This window comes from Scophthalmus maximus, chromosome 19 (genome assembly GCF_022379125.1).
Source record: "Scophthalmus maximus strain ysfricsl-2021 chromosome 19, ASM2237912v1, whole genome shotgun sequence".
Lineage (NCBI taxonomy): Eukaryota > Metazoa > Chordata > Actinopteri > Pleuronectiformes > Scophthalmidae > Scophthalmus > Scophthalmus maximus.
The window spans coordinates 10,393,335-10,407,132 of NC_061533.1; the positions used below are offsets into that span (position 1 = coordinate 10,393,335).

Sequence of the window (13,798 nt, forward strand, 5' to 3'; positions counted from 1 at the left end):
AACCCAAATTTTGCCGACCGATCATTTCTTCTTTGACTTCATGCATCAGTCGTCCTCTGTTGTGTTATGATAAACGTTGACAAATGGATGATAATAAAAGAAAAGGGAAGAGTGAGAAAAAGACAGAAACACCTTGCTTTGTCTTCATACAAACAGGCAACTTAACAGCAAAGATGTGATATGTGCAGAACTTGAAATCACTCGCAGAAAAGAATAAAAATGAGTCGTACCCACGAAAAGGGAAACTGTGTAGTGAAGGAACTTTGGCAATAACGTGTGCTGGTAAAGTAATTTTTGATTATCGTGCAGCTGCTCCACAACAAACAGGAAGTGGCAGTCTTTCTAGTGTGATGTTTTATGAGAATCGGCCATCAGTGAGGTGCCTCTTTATTTAAATGTGCAGATGTTTGGAGTGATATGACAGAGAACTTCAATGTGAGAGGGGAGCACCTAACATCACAAATAATTAAAATCATGTATAGCGGCAATTATCCGCCATTGTCTGATAAATAATCATTTATTTATGTGCCATCTTTTTTTTTTTTTTTGGCAAAGACAACAAATACGATCCCACTGTAGAAAACCTGTTTATTAGACAAATTATACACAGAAAGCTTTGCCACTTGTAACAGAGGCCCCAGTTTGTTCAGTTTTTGAATAATATGCAACACATACAACAAAATAGGCCTATATTAAATACTGTACATCGTAAAGTTTGAAAATTATCAATGAAATCCTGTAGTTCTATGTATGAAATAAAAAATGCTAACAGGTAGCGCAACAGCAAGTTTGTGCATGCGGTCTTTTTAATCATCTTGCCACTTTTTGTTATTTTGCCAGCAAATGATAAAATGGACTCAGGGTGACATGAGAAACGTAAAGAGTTTGTGTTGTATGTTGACCATGGGCAGGACAAGGGAAATCCAAATGCAGTAACGTGACTGCTGAACTCAAGACTAAAGCTCATCATGATATACTCTTTTCTTTTTGTTAAACAAAAATAGCATCAACATGTAAAATATACATTTTATAATGTCTCTTTCATTAAACTAAATAAAACTTTTTTTTAAATGCCTGTGTCCTATTTGTCATTCAATAGCCATACTGTAGCCTAATATAAGAAATGGATGCCTAAGAATGCTTCAAAACACCGTGGCGTGACTGAGTTCTCTATGCACAACATTTTGCGGTTTTAGTTCTTAAAGATAACAAACTGAAAACTTGTTCTAAACAACTAACATTATCAATTATTAATACAGTGTTAGTGAAAAAAAGGTTTGGTTCCATTTTATCACCCCAATCCACATAAAACCCTTTTAATGATCTTAATGTACCGTTCCCCTTTCCCACCCCCAAAATGCACCTTAATGGTCTCATTTCAATAAATTGGCACTTTAAAAAAAACAACAAGTTATATAAACAGTACCCTTAAGATTACAGATATGAAATAGAAGTATCTTTTGAACTCATCTCATAAAAGGCCGCCAATGGGTTCAGATGGCCATTGACTCTTCGTGACATTCCCATAACCCCTAAAACACGACCACTGATTTGCTGCTATTAAATGTACATGGTGATAAATTGGGTTTTGGAGGGTACAACTAGCTAGTTGACATATAAGGCCTGTACTGAAGATGCTGTATTAATGGCTTCTCCTCATCACAAGATCAACTCTGTTTCACCACTTGAACCTGATACGTGATCAATGAACTTTAACATGACATGACCTTACATAATTAGCTTTTACCTTTAAAACACCAAGGTCATGGCAGCACTGAAATTAAGCAAAAAAAAAATTGAAATCAAATGTAAATGTTTGAATGACAGTTATGCAAAAACCAGAGACTACATCACTCATTTAGCAGTTTTTCAAAGTTTGCTGAGGAAAAAAAAAAACAAGCAGACAGCTCAGAACAATGTTATTTTTTTTGTACTTCCTGACCAAAACACATTCCACGCATTAAAATCTTTTTTTTTTTCAAAAACAAAATTCAATAAAAGACATATAATAAGCATACGCTTTTTGAAGTCTTTCAGCTTGTATTTTTATGTTGGTTTTTTTTCTCTTTAGGTTGTTTTTTGTATCATCCCTCTGGGCGTCTGATTAGTCAAGTCTCACCTTGACTTGAAAAGCAGAGAGCACAATACGGGTGAGAAAAAGAAAAGGTCAGATCTACATACAATCACTTACAGGTCTGTGGGCACTGGTACAGTGCAGTGGAATTGACAAAGAGTCTTTAATGTGCATCAAAACGGTGAAAGTTTCAGGCTGATGCACCAAAATGGCAGAAGAAGTTTAAGCTTGATGCACCAAACTGGTGATTCTACAGTGTCGTACTGTTGCACTGTCATGGCATTTCAACAGTTTTTCAGAGTGATGCATCATCACTGGGTCAGCGTGTGTTCAGCTGTGAAGTCTTAGGTCTAGTCAGGCCACTGTGTTGACACCATCTTGGAGATGCTTACACATTTAGAACCCGAGGTATTGGCGAATCGACACCAGAGAAGACGAGAGAAAACTGAGTATTGAATCCCACATAGTGAAAAGGCAGAGAAAACCTGGTGGAATCTTCTGATATTCACTGAGATGGGACCTTTTCAAAACTGCAAGGGTGGGAGTGGGGCCGCTGTGTGCATGCCCAGGGCTACACAAGGAACTATGGGTTATATATACCGACATAAAGTATCTGCCCCAAAATTGCTTATTAGTTGTTGTTGCTTCTTGGCTACAGACACCAGTCATCCACCAATGGCAGCCCCGGAGCTCACGAGAACATAGAAGTATTTCCTGTGGTTGGAGTCGTATAAATGAAACCCTCCGAGTTGGGGTTTAGAAGGTAATAGGAGTCAGGTCATATCAGCAAATCTCCCTTACATGAGGCAGGCCTCATGTCATAGAACTGAAACAATTTTTTAAAAAAGATCCCCTTTCACAGATATCCCCCCAAATAATCCCCCAAACAATCACAAGAACAACAACGATAAAGCAAAGATCACTCTCCAGCTTCCATTCTTGCACCTCACCAGCATGGTTCGCAGGAGGATAAGGAATGCCCCAAAAGACCTCCACCTCCTTCGTCTTCTCCACACATTGTATAAAACAGAGAGATTTCCTATGTACACAGATCCCTATCTTCTGTCTTTTACGCTTAGCCATAATGTATTTGTTCTACCACCCCATGACTGACTCTAGCCTCTTCGCCGCCGCCTCCTCCTCCTCATGCTCTTTCTCTTTCTCTTCCTCCTTCTCCTGAACCGACCACATCCTTGGCAACTCCTCATATGGAGGTGCCCCTGTCTGGATCATTGCCATATCCAAAGTTGGGTCCTGGACCTGTGGGCTGGTAGGGGATGGAGGACATTGTTTTAATGGGGCTGCGGAAGAAGCCACCGTTGGGGGCCCTCTGCCTGAAAGGGCCCACCCCAGTCCGGTGGTCCTGGAGAACGCCCCCACCGCCACCGCTACCGAAACCAGCGGAAAATCCAGCGGCGGCTTTAGCAGAGAGGCTGCGGCTGAGGGTCTGGATCTGCTCAGGGATGAAGGTGGTGGTCGTGATGTGGGTGTTGCGGAAGTCACTGATCTGTTCGAGGGCCTGGCGCGCAGCAGGAAGCGCATCCATGTCGAGGGGTGTTAAATCGACGGAAGAGGTGGAGAACTGCTTGTGGGGGCTCTCATCCTCGGTGCACAAGCTGTTAACCCGCCGGTGTAGGTGCTCCAAGTCGATTTCCTTATCGTCCTGCAGGTGGAGGGGGGGGCAGGAAAGAAGCAGTGATGGTAAATGATAGAAGGGAAGAGGGAAAGGAAGGGAATTGGAAAGGATACGAGGTGGGGAGTAAGATATTGGAAAGGAAGAGGAGGGATGGAATAAGAGCAAGATCCAGGAACAGTGTTTAAGTAAGGGAAAGAGAAGGGAACAATAGGAGAGAACGAGGGTTAAGAAAGTTGGAGGAGTATGATGTTGAGAAGGAAGATTGGAGGGATGAATTTAGAGAAGTTAGATAAAGGAAGGAACGGAGACAAAGGAGGTAAAAGAAAAGGAATACGGGTAGTGCGAAGGGAGGAGTGAGGGAATGGAGAGAATGGTGAGTGAAACAGCAGAGTATGTGCAGAGAGGATATGTTTTGAAAAAGAGAAAGTGGTCGAGGATGGGGTGTATTCGTATCCAAGCGGTAAAGATGTCATCCATCCAACCAGTATAAATGGATAGTAAGGAATAATAGTGAAAGCAAGGGAAGGGTGTTTGACCACGCAGGCGATGATATTATGGGGGAAAGAAAAGGTATCCATGTGGCCAAACCACAGAAAAAAGAAGAGATTCAAGTTGAAGCAAGTGCAGAAGTTAGATGTGAGAGAGAAGGTGAAGGGGGAAACAAAATAAAAGCAATAAATAAATAAATGTTTAATGGAAGGGAGGCGTGGATTTGACAGGAAGCGAAAAGGAGAGGAGGGTAAAGATGGAGGGAAGGATAGAGAAGCACAATCTGAGCTGCGGTCAGGATATTGAAAAAGAGAAACATAAACACACTTCTACAAGGTCTTAAAAGGGAGTGCAGATAATCTGGAATACACACAGAAAACACACACACTGCCATCATGTTGTGTGCTCTGCTATTCCAGGGCGCTAGGTCTACTGTGGAGCACATGTTATACATGATCTAATATTACACTACAAATACAACTTATAGTCCAAATGTTCAACAATGCCTCACTCATCTAACGTATTGGTCCCTGCTTCTTGTCACCTGTAATGCAATCTGGCCATCATGCCAAAAGAATAATTCACATTGAGATTAACATCTCATTTTCAAGTGAATTCTTTTTTTTCAGGCCACATACATATCTGCGACTATTAAGGATCTCAGGTTCTTTCATCAGTTCAATCAAACAAACTTTAACAATCTTAACAGGATCATCTATAGACAGTAGCACAAACATTAACTTAAGCTTTAAAGTGACTTAGAGTATAAGGTAAATGAAACTTACAAATAACAATGCATACATTGTATGACTATATATACACATAGGAATTTGACTAGTCTGTCTTAAAGATGGTTACACTAAGTGAGAGTTGTTTCATGCTTTCACTGGGTGAGGGGGGGCAGTAGTGCAGGGGAGCTCAGTTTGCAATGAATGAGGTGAGGATATAGAGGGAGAGGACTCAGGTGAACAGTGTTAGATGATGCTGGAGAGAGTTTTTACACAACTTGTACTTTTTTTTTGCATTGTCAACAAATGAGGCAATGTGCTTCTCTATGTTTATCGGAGGAAGGGAAAGATCCGAGGGATCTCACAGGTGGGGGGTGGGTGGTGTCTCATTCTTGTGTTTCTTCATGGTGATACTGTCCGGGATCAAGGCAAACAGGGTTTTGTGAGCAAAGGAGTCACATTGTTGTGGCTGAAAGTAGATTCACTGACCGTGTTCTTCGGGCCTGGGGATTCTCGAGGGGGCTCTGGCCCTACTGTGTGTAGCTCATGGACAGAGGGGACCAACAGTGGTGCCCCCCTTCGGTTGCCATCTAAGGTTGGGAACAGTGGGAGTAAGGAGAGGACGAGGGGGCACTAGTGTCTGTCGTGACAAGATCACACACACACTAAATGTTTGAAGGAGCGGGTATCGAAGGGGTTCAGTTGGTATCAAAGGAAATGACGGAAAGTAAAAGAGAAGAGTGAATCACAAATGGTCAGTCTGCGGCCTGTGAAAGCAGATCAGTGGGTAACTATGAGGCGTGACTGAAAGGGACTGAGGGAAGGAAGACTGGGAGATTTTTTTTAGTGGAGTGGTGGAAGGACCTGGCTGCATTTATGTCACTGTGTAGCACAGTGACAGACATAATAACATGATAGATCTCGATGCCTGAAATGTATTTAAATAGACGTCTCTGGATAACTTTGTATTGTGAAGGCATTATATCCGAGAACGAAGTCAAGTTTACACCGTACATTGGTTTTTGGCTTAATTTGCTATATGAAAAATAAACACTATCTAATAAATACTTCACTGCAGGATTTTACCTGCATATATAACTATACAGAGCATGTAACTTTGACTCAGTCTGGTCAAAGAGGATCCACCATGTGCCTCTAGATGGAGAGACAGCTCCCTCCAATGGTAAAAAGGCATCACTGCACACAGAGTGTACTGGCAACTTGCCGGGGAGATTAATGTTTTTGAAAGAAGAGCGCTTTGCTGTTCCAACGTATGAACCCTGCTCCCTGATTGTGCGTCCTCTCTCTAATTCCATCATCATTTTTTTATATACTGACATTGCAAATAGCATCTGTCCACAAGCACTACTAACCAATGAACTAGTCTTATCTTCTATTGTATGTATAACCTTGGGGTGGGAGGTGAGGTGGTGAAGGTGGTCATTCTCATTTTGGGCGCGAGCTCGGAGGGGTTGGTGGGTTCGTAGGAGTGCTGCACGATAAGGGCACAGGGAATGTCGCAGCATGCTGGGGGCTGGTAATGGGTGGCGGTGGGGGCAGTGGTGTTGGTGGTGTTCGCCGCCTGATTCTGGCTTTGACCGCCCAGGGCAAGAGGGTGCTCGTTGGGGCCGTGAGGGCAGGGATCAGCAGCTTGTCTGGCAGATGGGCCATCTGCCTGTGTCTGGTGTGAGAGTGTGTGTGTGTGTGTGTGTGTGTGAGCGAAAGGACAGAAAGGGAGAGAGGGCGATGAAATTGGGATGTGCAGTAATTCATATAAATGTGTTTGAGTGTTTGTGTGAATGTTAGTGGGGAAATTAAAACGAGCCAAGTTGACACACAGGCCGACAGGAAAAACAAAATTAAACGCCGTAGGCGGACACAGAGAAGGGATGAGTAACAGACAAGATCAGGCAGATGGGAGGATGGTGAGGCGGAGGAAAGAGAGAGGTGGATTGGAGAGACAGACGGGTGAGGGGGGTGAGCGAGAAGAAAGACATGGCAGTCAGTCAAGCACACACAGTTACGCAGGTCGTTCTGTGTTGTGTCCTCAGAGAGACGTTCACACAGTCATTATATACCTGGAAAGGGGAGATGTTTAAATGGCATTTTGAATTGCTCTCTCTCCCCCTCTCTCCCTCTGTCTCCCCCTCGCCCGCTACACCCCTCAACACAGTGTACTTATCTACAAAAACAAAACATGAGACAGAATATGAGAGCTCTGAGCCACAGGGACACAGATCATTATGTAGAGTTAGAACGAGGAGGCCGGCACTTGCCATTCCTAAACATTCTGAAATGAGAGGTCAGCCGTTTTAGGTGTATCAAAGAAGCTGATACACAGGGAAGTGCCTGCCCTTCTCGTGCTAAATCTGCAAGGATTATATGAAATATCAGACATGTTCAAAACCAACAGATATAACCGTTATGGAAGAGTCTTGACAATGATCATTATTTTCTATTTTGACTATTCAAAGCAAAAGAGTTGATCTCAGTTTGGAATTTGTGGAGATGCCAATTGACAGAACTCTTTCATACAAAACCTCTGGAGGAACATATATTGGTCAACAAGGCTAAAGCAATACAGCTGCCCTGTTATGAATGAAATGGGCCTCAGACGCTCTGACGATCTGGGAAATAGCTCGTCAAACGAATCAAGATGTCAAACTCAGAACAGTGTTAAGAGCAACTTGATCCGTTTTTCATCATATATACAGAACTGTCATCACAAACATACTCAGACATCGCACACCCAACCCAAAAGTAAGTTCACTTGCTTTTGAAATAAGAAAATATTTGTATATTTATAAGATGCATCATTATGTGTTAAAAGGAATTGAAACACGGTGCAATTGTGGCAATAATTCATACTGTGTGACAGTAAAGTGCACGGTCAAAAGTCCCAAAATGGGCAGGGATGACTTGCAGGTAGATCATTACACCATCCTCTTTTATTTTGTGTGCACATCTTTGTTAAATGTGCTCAGTCGTTTCTTGCGATTGATGATCCTCATTTGTCAGCTCTGTAGAGGTGTATGTATTTGTATTTGTGAATGTTTAAGCCGGGCAGAAATTCTCATAAGCAAACTGTTTACATGGAGAAGCAGGCTAATAGATCACAATGTCAGCCATTTCAGACACACAACACAGAACCACGGCACAAACACAAACATCGACTGCCCAGAATCAAAAGCAGTTAACGCATTACAGCGGGAGGTATGAAAGTATGTAAAGACAATATGCACAGTATGTAATTATGCACATTTTAGTATGTATGACAAACAGACACAAACAGCTTAGTTGAGTTTGAGATTGAAAAGTGGATTGGGGGTTTTCATGTATGCAGAAAGTGTGTATGTGGCAAGTTGGGGGGGGGGGGGTGTTCCCACATGGATGAACACAGTCTCAATTTATGTTTATATTTACTAATTTTAAGTGAATCACATCCCTCTTAAGTTAAATATCTGTCATTGTGGGAAAGATAACCAGATCCTTGATTGCTGCTGACGAGAGAAGGGACCCACATGAACAGAAAACCACCGAGGCTTATGAAGAATTTTTAAAACAAACTGAACACATAAACATCTTTGCATTGATGAGTCTCATGATATGGATCTCTGACACAAAGTTGGAGCATTTTGTCACACAAGGCTGACATGACGGAGGGAGGCGAGCTAAATGATGATGCATATGCATGCATGTGAGAAGGTGTGTGTGTGTGTGTGTGTTACTGCAAGAAAGGCCATATTGGTGAACCTGTTTGTCGTCAAGGAAGAAAAATGAGGATGTGTCTTTCGATTTTCTGATTCTAAATGCCTAGGAATGATCAGGACTGTGGTTTTGTGCACGATCTGCAGATCTGTGAGAGTTGAAACCCAACTTCTCCCAGTGACAAAACTGGAACTCAGAGAGTAAGTTTGTCTAAATGTTTGTAACAAAATTATTCAAGTAATATCCACGAACACCCAGATGTTTCGTCTGACAAATGACATTCACATAACACATAATGTATTCAGTATTGTTGGAGAAAACCAGGTGGAAAACCATGATACTGTATAGGATTGGGGCACTGGAAGTCCTCATGCCAAGTGTGCAATCCTAATTCATATTCCCTTTGCCAATGTGTTTTACTGAGCCAAGTTTTCTAGGCACATGCATAAAGAGTGGGTCACCAGGCTTTCTGAATTTCAGAGTTGCACAGGGGGCTGCATGTTCTTGGCCCAGTGCGATGGTCTCAAGTGGCGTTAACATTCACTGTGACAGCAGGACAGAGGCTATTGATTTCTTCATTTAAACTGATAGAGAGCAAATTGTCCGGTGGAATTAATTACAAGCTTTAAGGTTTGCCTCACTTTACTAACTTTGGAGTTAGATGACATTAAACACACTCGACTTACTAAATTGCTCATGACTATGGCCAAATTGCATGGAGAGTTACAGAGTTTTCCCCAGTCGATAAAATGCAACATATGCAATTATCTTATTAGCTGCTTTGAAGTTGAATTAAGTTTGTCTTCCTTCATCCACTGAGTCTGGACAAGCTGCAGTGGACCCAGCTCTACTCTCCGCTGCTCTGTTCTCAGCAACTATCTTTGCAGCAGATGGCAGATGGTGAATTGAGATGGAGTATAGTATTTGTACTATTGCACATGGCATGACTTATTTAAGGATAAATATTAAATAATATCTCAGCAAAATTTAAATGTGATCGATGAGGTGGATTCTATTTTTAAGTTCCATGGTCTTTACACACAAATGTCCTGTCAGTCGAATGGAAATAAACTAGCGTGAAAAAGATGCAGTCATAAGCAGTTTTCACACATCACACATTTTCACGCAGCTGGATATTGTCTGGGTCAGATGCTTTCACAACAGCAGGCAAATCGCGGGAACATTCAGACGCGGGCTGGTGCCTGGGTAGAGCGCCCACTCCCTCGCCGCCGTGAATCTTCCACCGATTTTCCTGCTGTCGTCTCACATGTGCTCACTCAGACATTTTCCAGAAATCTTACTAGAGGGCTGGCAGAAAGTCTTTCTGGAAAAAGTCCGGAGCAACATTTGCGTTCTCACACACACCCGCCAGTTGCAGAGTTAAAGGCTGCGTGTTTGTTGAATTGTTGGTTTGAGCAAGTGACAAGAGGTCGGACACGAGTGGACACAGGGGGTTTCACAAGCTGTTCGATGATTCGACCAGCACTTGGCTTGACGGATGCTGAGCTCTTTAGGTTCAGTGGTTACTCTGAGCAACCCTTGAGCCAAACAAATGGCAATCAATAGACCAATGCTTCAACAGGGTGAAGGATACAAAACACAAAACAATCACGGCTGACTGAGCCAACTTCATTTTCACCATGGAAGCATTGGTGCTGTTGCTTTGCTCCCACTGCTATCCGAAACGCTTTGTTCTTCCTCCCACCTCTATGTGAAAAAAAAGATAATGATTAAAAAAAAATAACTAAGCTAACTAGCCATAGTAGTTTCCATCACTGAGACTCTGGACTCTTGGTATATTTCATCTCCATCACAGAAGAAGTGTCTTAAATATTAAATGTGAGATCACAAAAATGTAATTTATACATGAAGAGCATCCCAATGTGGTTTCTAAATCAATAATAGTGATTTTCCTTGCCCATTAAAGTAGCCCATTAAATAACCATATGGGTCACTTGACAGTATCACCATCAGTAGGCATATTGTCATGTTAATGATAATAAACACGCAGTTAAGGTTATGGAACGTTCATGGTTGGGTGAGGTTTAGGCATGAAAACTACTTTGTTGGATTTGGAGAAAAATTGTGGTTTGGGTTCGAATGAGTGCCGTTATGGTTACGAGAAGAAAGACGCAGTTAAGGTTGCGGAAGAGTTATACATTGGTTTGAATTGAGGACTTTGTGTCTCTTTATTTGACTTCACCCAACGTCCTCCTGTGCAAAGATAACTTTTGGTTGTAACCAGCTGCTTGCCCAGATGACCTCCGGGGTCATTTTCTTACATCTCCTGGTACGGCTGCCTGGTGCCTTAATACGCAAAAACCTTGAACAAGATCTACAAAGAGAATCAAAGACTATTAGCGATTAAATCCCTGCTGTCCCTCCTATTCACCATTGCGACTCCACTCGTGCTCACACCGAGGGGATGATTCCACTGGCTGCTCTTAGTGTCTAATGAAGATAGTGGGGGGGCAGGCGTGTTGCAGCTGTACCACACTGTGCTTAACATGACTTTAGATTCAGCTCAAGGTCGGGGGTCTTTGTGGCTGCTCAGTGGTGGACAAAACCACTGGTCTGAATGACAGATTAAAGCTGGAGGCAGGGGAGGGATGTGCTTTGTGTGTCTGTGTTTGTGTGCGTGTGCTGGAAACAAAAAAAAATCTCTGATAAACAATAACATTGGGCAATTTTGAATCAACCAGGAGATATTTCTGTTTCAGGCACCTGCGATAGGATCTCTACGTGACGAGCATTGGCATGCAGGGTGAACATGCAACTAATACATTTCACTCGACTTACCAAAACAATAACAATACAGGAGAAGCCAAACTGAGCTCAAACAGGCTGCAGTCAACCTGCTGCGGAAAAAGGTTGCTCTATTCTCATTGCAGCGTGTCGTCAGTTTAATGGCACATCATGCCAGAGGCATGGGGAACTTGCACATGGCGAAATGACTGAGGTGGGAGGAGTCTGCACGAGAGTTTATAGCTCCCGCTTGTATATTCAAAGAATTGCACTAACCCTCTCCCGGCATCAGGACTCGCCTCGTCTTTAACTGATTCAGTCCCTCAAGAGAAAAGATGGATGTGCTTGTAGTGCGAGTAAAATTAAACAACAGAAGAGATCAATGAAGAAATAGCCCAAAGGACGTGTGATAAATATAACAAATCACTTGCCACTGTTGATCAGTTGCAAGACTCGGACTACAGTAAGCACAGCTGTGTGAAGCCTACAAGACGGTTGACGAACAAGCCCGTGCACACTACAGTGATCACAGCTGATGAGGCAAATAATTCAAACCAACTATTTGCCTGAAAAAAAACACCAATTTCAGGGATGCCACTGCTCAAGTCACGTAGTTATCTGACAACAGAGTAAAACGACTTCTTATGAATAAAAGTACGTATCTTCCTCCGAACGCTAGAAATTGTGGTGATGTAGTGATGCAATAATCTGTGATGATGGACCAGTGCTTGACAAGGAGCTGCTCATTTAATCATCTGGAGCCAATATTTCATTCAAGTTTTCATGTGGAAATCTTCATTTGAATTACTTTGCAGAGGAGATTGGTGTTATCGGTCTTACATCATGAAAAGTAACCTGATCTGACATTAAATCATCCTTTCTACAGTCACAATATCCATTCTCCTATTTTTGTCAAATGTAGTCTACGGGTGAACTTCATATAAGCACGACACCATTAAGGAGACGACACGGGACTTTCTTACTTTTTCCTGGCAGACAGGCAGAGACAGTCGCCTTGACAGTGCCAGTTAATGTCATGGCCACCACCCACCCCACCTCCAAATTAAAGTCCATTTTGGTAACCAGGTAAAAAAATATCGCAAATGCAACATTATCTAATCGAACAACACATCTTCTCTGATTGAAGACGTTTATTGCTATGGACAGAAAGCTGTATGATAGGTCAGGAAACCTAGTCATTAATCACAAGTCAACCTCAACCTGACTTTATCAAATATCTTCCTCAAAAAGGAAAAAGCCTCAAGGCAAGAACATGTTGTGCTAAAAGTAATCTGTGCCTCTCTAAGCCTAATTTGCTTTCATCACGTTAATGATTAACTCTCATCCAAAAGTGAAAAAAATTATTTCAAACATAATTGAATTTATTTCCGTTCATCAGTGGCATGTTACGCATAACAGACTTAGTTGCATTTCCACAGTTTTGATTTAGGTCCTTTACATTTCACTTTCTCCCTCTGTGTATTGGCAAGCATGGGATGTAATGAGGTGGGTTGGGGTTAGAGCTTGAATGGAAATCTGGTTCAAATCCTTGTCATTTGTGGATAAAATAGCTCCTTTCATCGATAGGTTGCACCGATGCTATCACTGTTTTATGGGGAACGGGTCCTGAGCTTCTCTAAATTCCGTGCACTAATAGAATAGCAACTCGACATGCTTTCATTAGGAGATGATCCATTTCCTGTCTATGGTGGAGCAAACAAAGGTAGCACGTCAGCAGACAGCGGGGTTTGCAGGCAGGATAACATGTTTCCAGAGTCACAGTGATTGCCTCGAATGATATACCCCCGCTGAGGTGATCAACCACACATAGGCTGATTGGATATTTCAAAGGGCTCTGCTGCTAATTTACGAGGTGGAGTGTTGCCACTGTTTCGGAGAGAGCGCTTGTTTAATACTGTGAGTCAGTTTGCCTTGGTCGAGGCACACTGCAGCATTCAGGCCATCCCCAAGGCTGTTTATGTATGCGGCTTTTAACTTTGCCAGGGTCCACTTTTCTCCAAAACATTAGCTTTTCAGAAAGATAAGTGGTTGTGAACCCTAGTGTAGACACTGACACATTTGGCTTGTTTTAAATTCAATCTAAACAGCATTAATAAAACATAGAAAGGAGATGTGAGATTGTGCAGGTCTTCAGCATCAGCAGGTTCCTAAATACATTACAGGGCCAAACGAGGGAATACTCACTGGTTTTAGACAACAAAATGCAAATGAGTGACAGTGAGTTAGCCAAACCAAGATTTTAGACCTGATTGTGATTGGTCAGGGTGTACACAGATGTAGGGTTTTTGTTGGTACAATGAAAATTTATGTATGTGGGTCAACAACAAGATTTTCCCAATTATATCAAAATTATGATTTTGTATAATTTGATGTGTGTCTGTCCAGTTAATTTTTAAC

The 13,798-nt window shown here is 42.2% G+C and overlaps 1 protein-coding gene across 3 annotated transcripts in view; it reads right to left on the reverse strand.

The window, feature by feature from the left end:
- Positions 1-574: 574 nt before the first annotated feature.
- The window catches only part of grid2 (glutamate receptor, ionotropic, delta 2), a 434,177-nt gene continuing 420,953 nt past the window's right edge, over positions 575-13,798 (reverse strand). For 2 of the 3 annotated variants that reach the window (XM_035639568.2, XM_035639565.2), the window contains exon 16: positions 575-3,737. In XM_035639568.2, the coding sequence (XP_035495461.1) occupies positions 3,279-3,737 (459 nt within the window). In that variant the 3' untranslated portion in view covers positions 575-3,278. Of the gene's footprint in view, positions 3,738-6,336; positions 6,609-13,798 lie in introns of all 3 variants that reach the window. The other variant, XM_035639566.2, reaches the window with a different exon arrangement.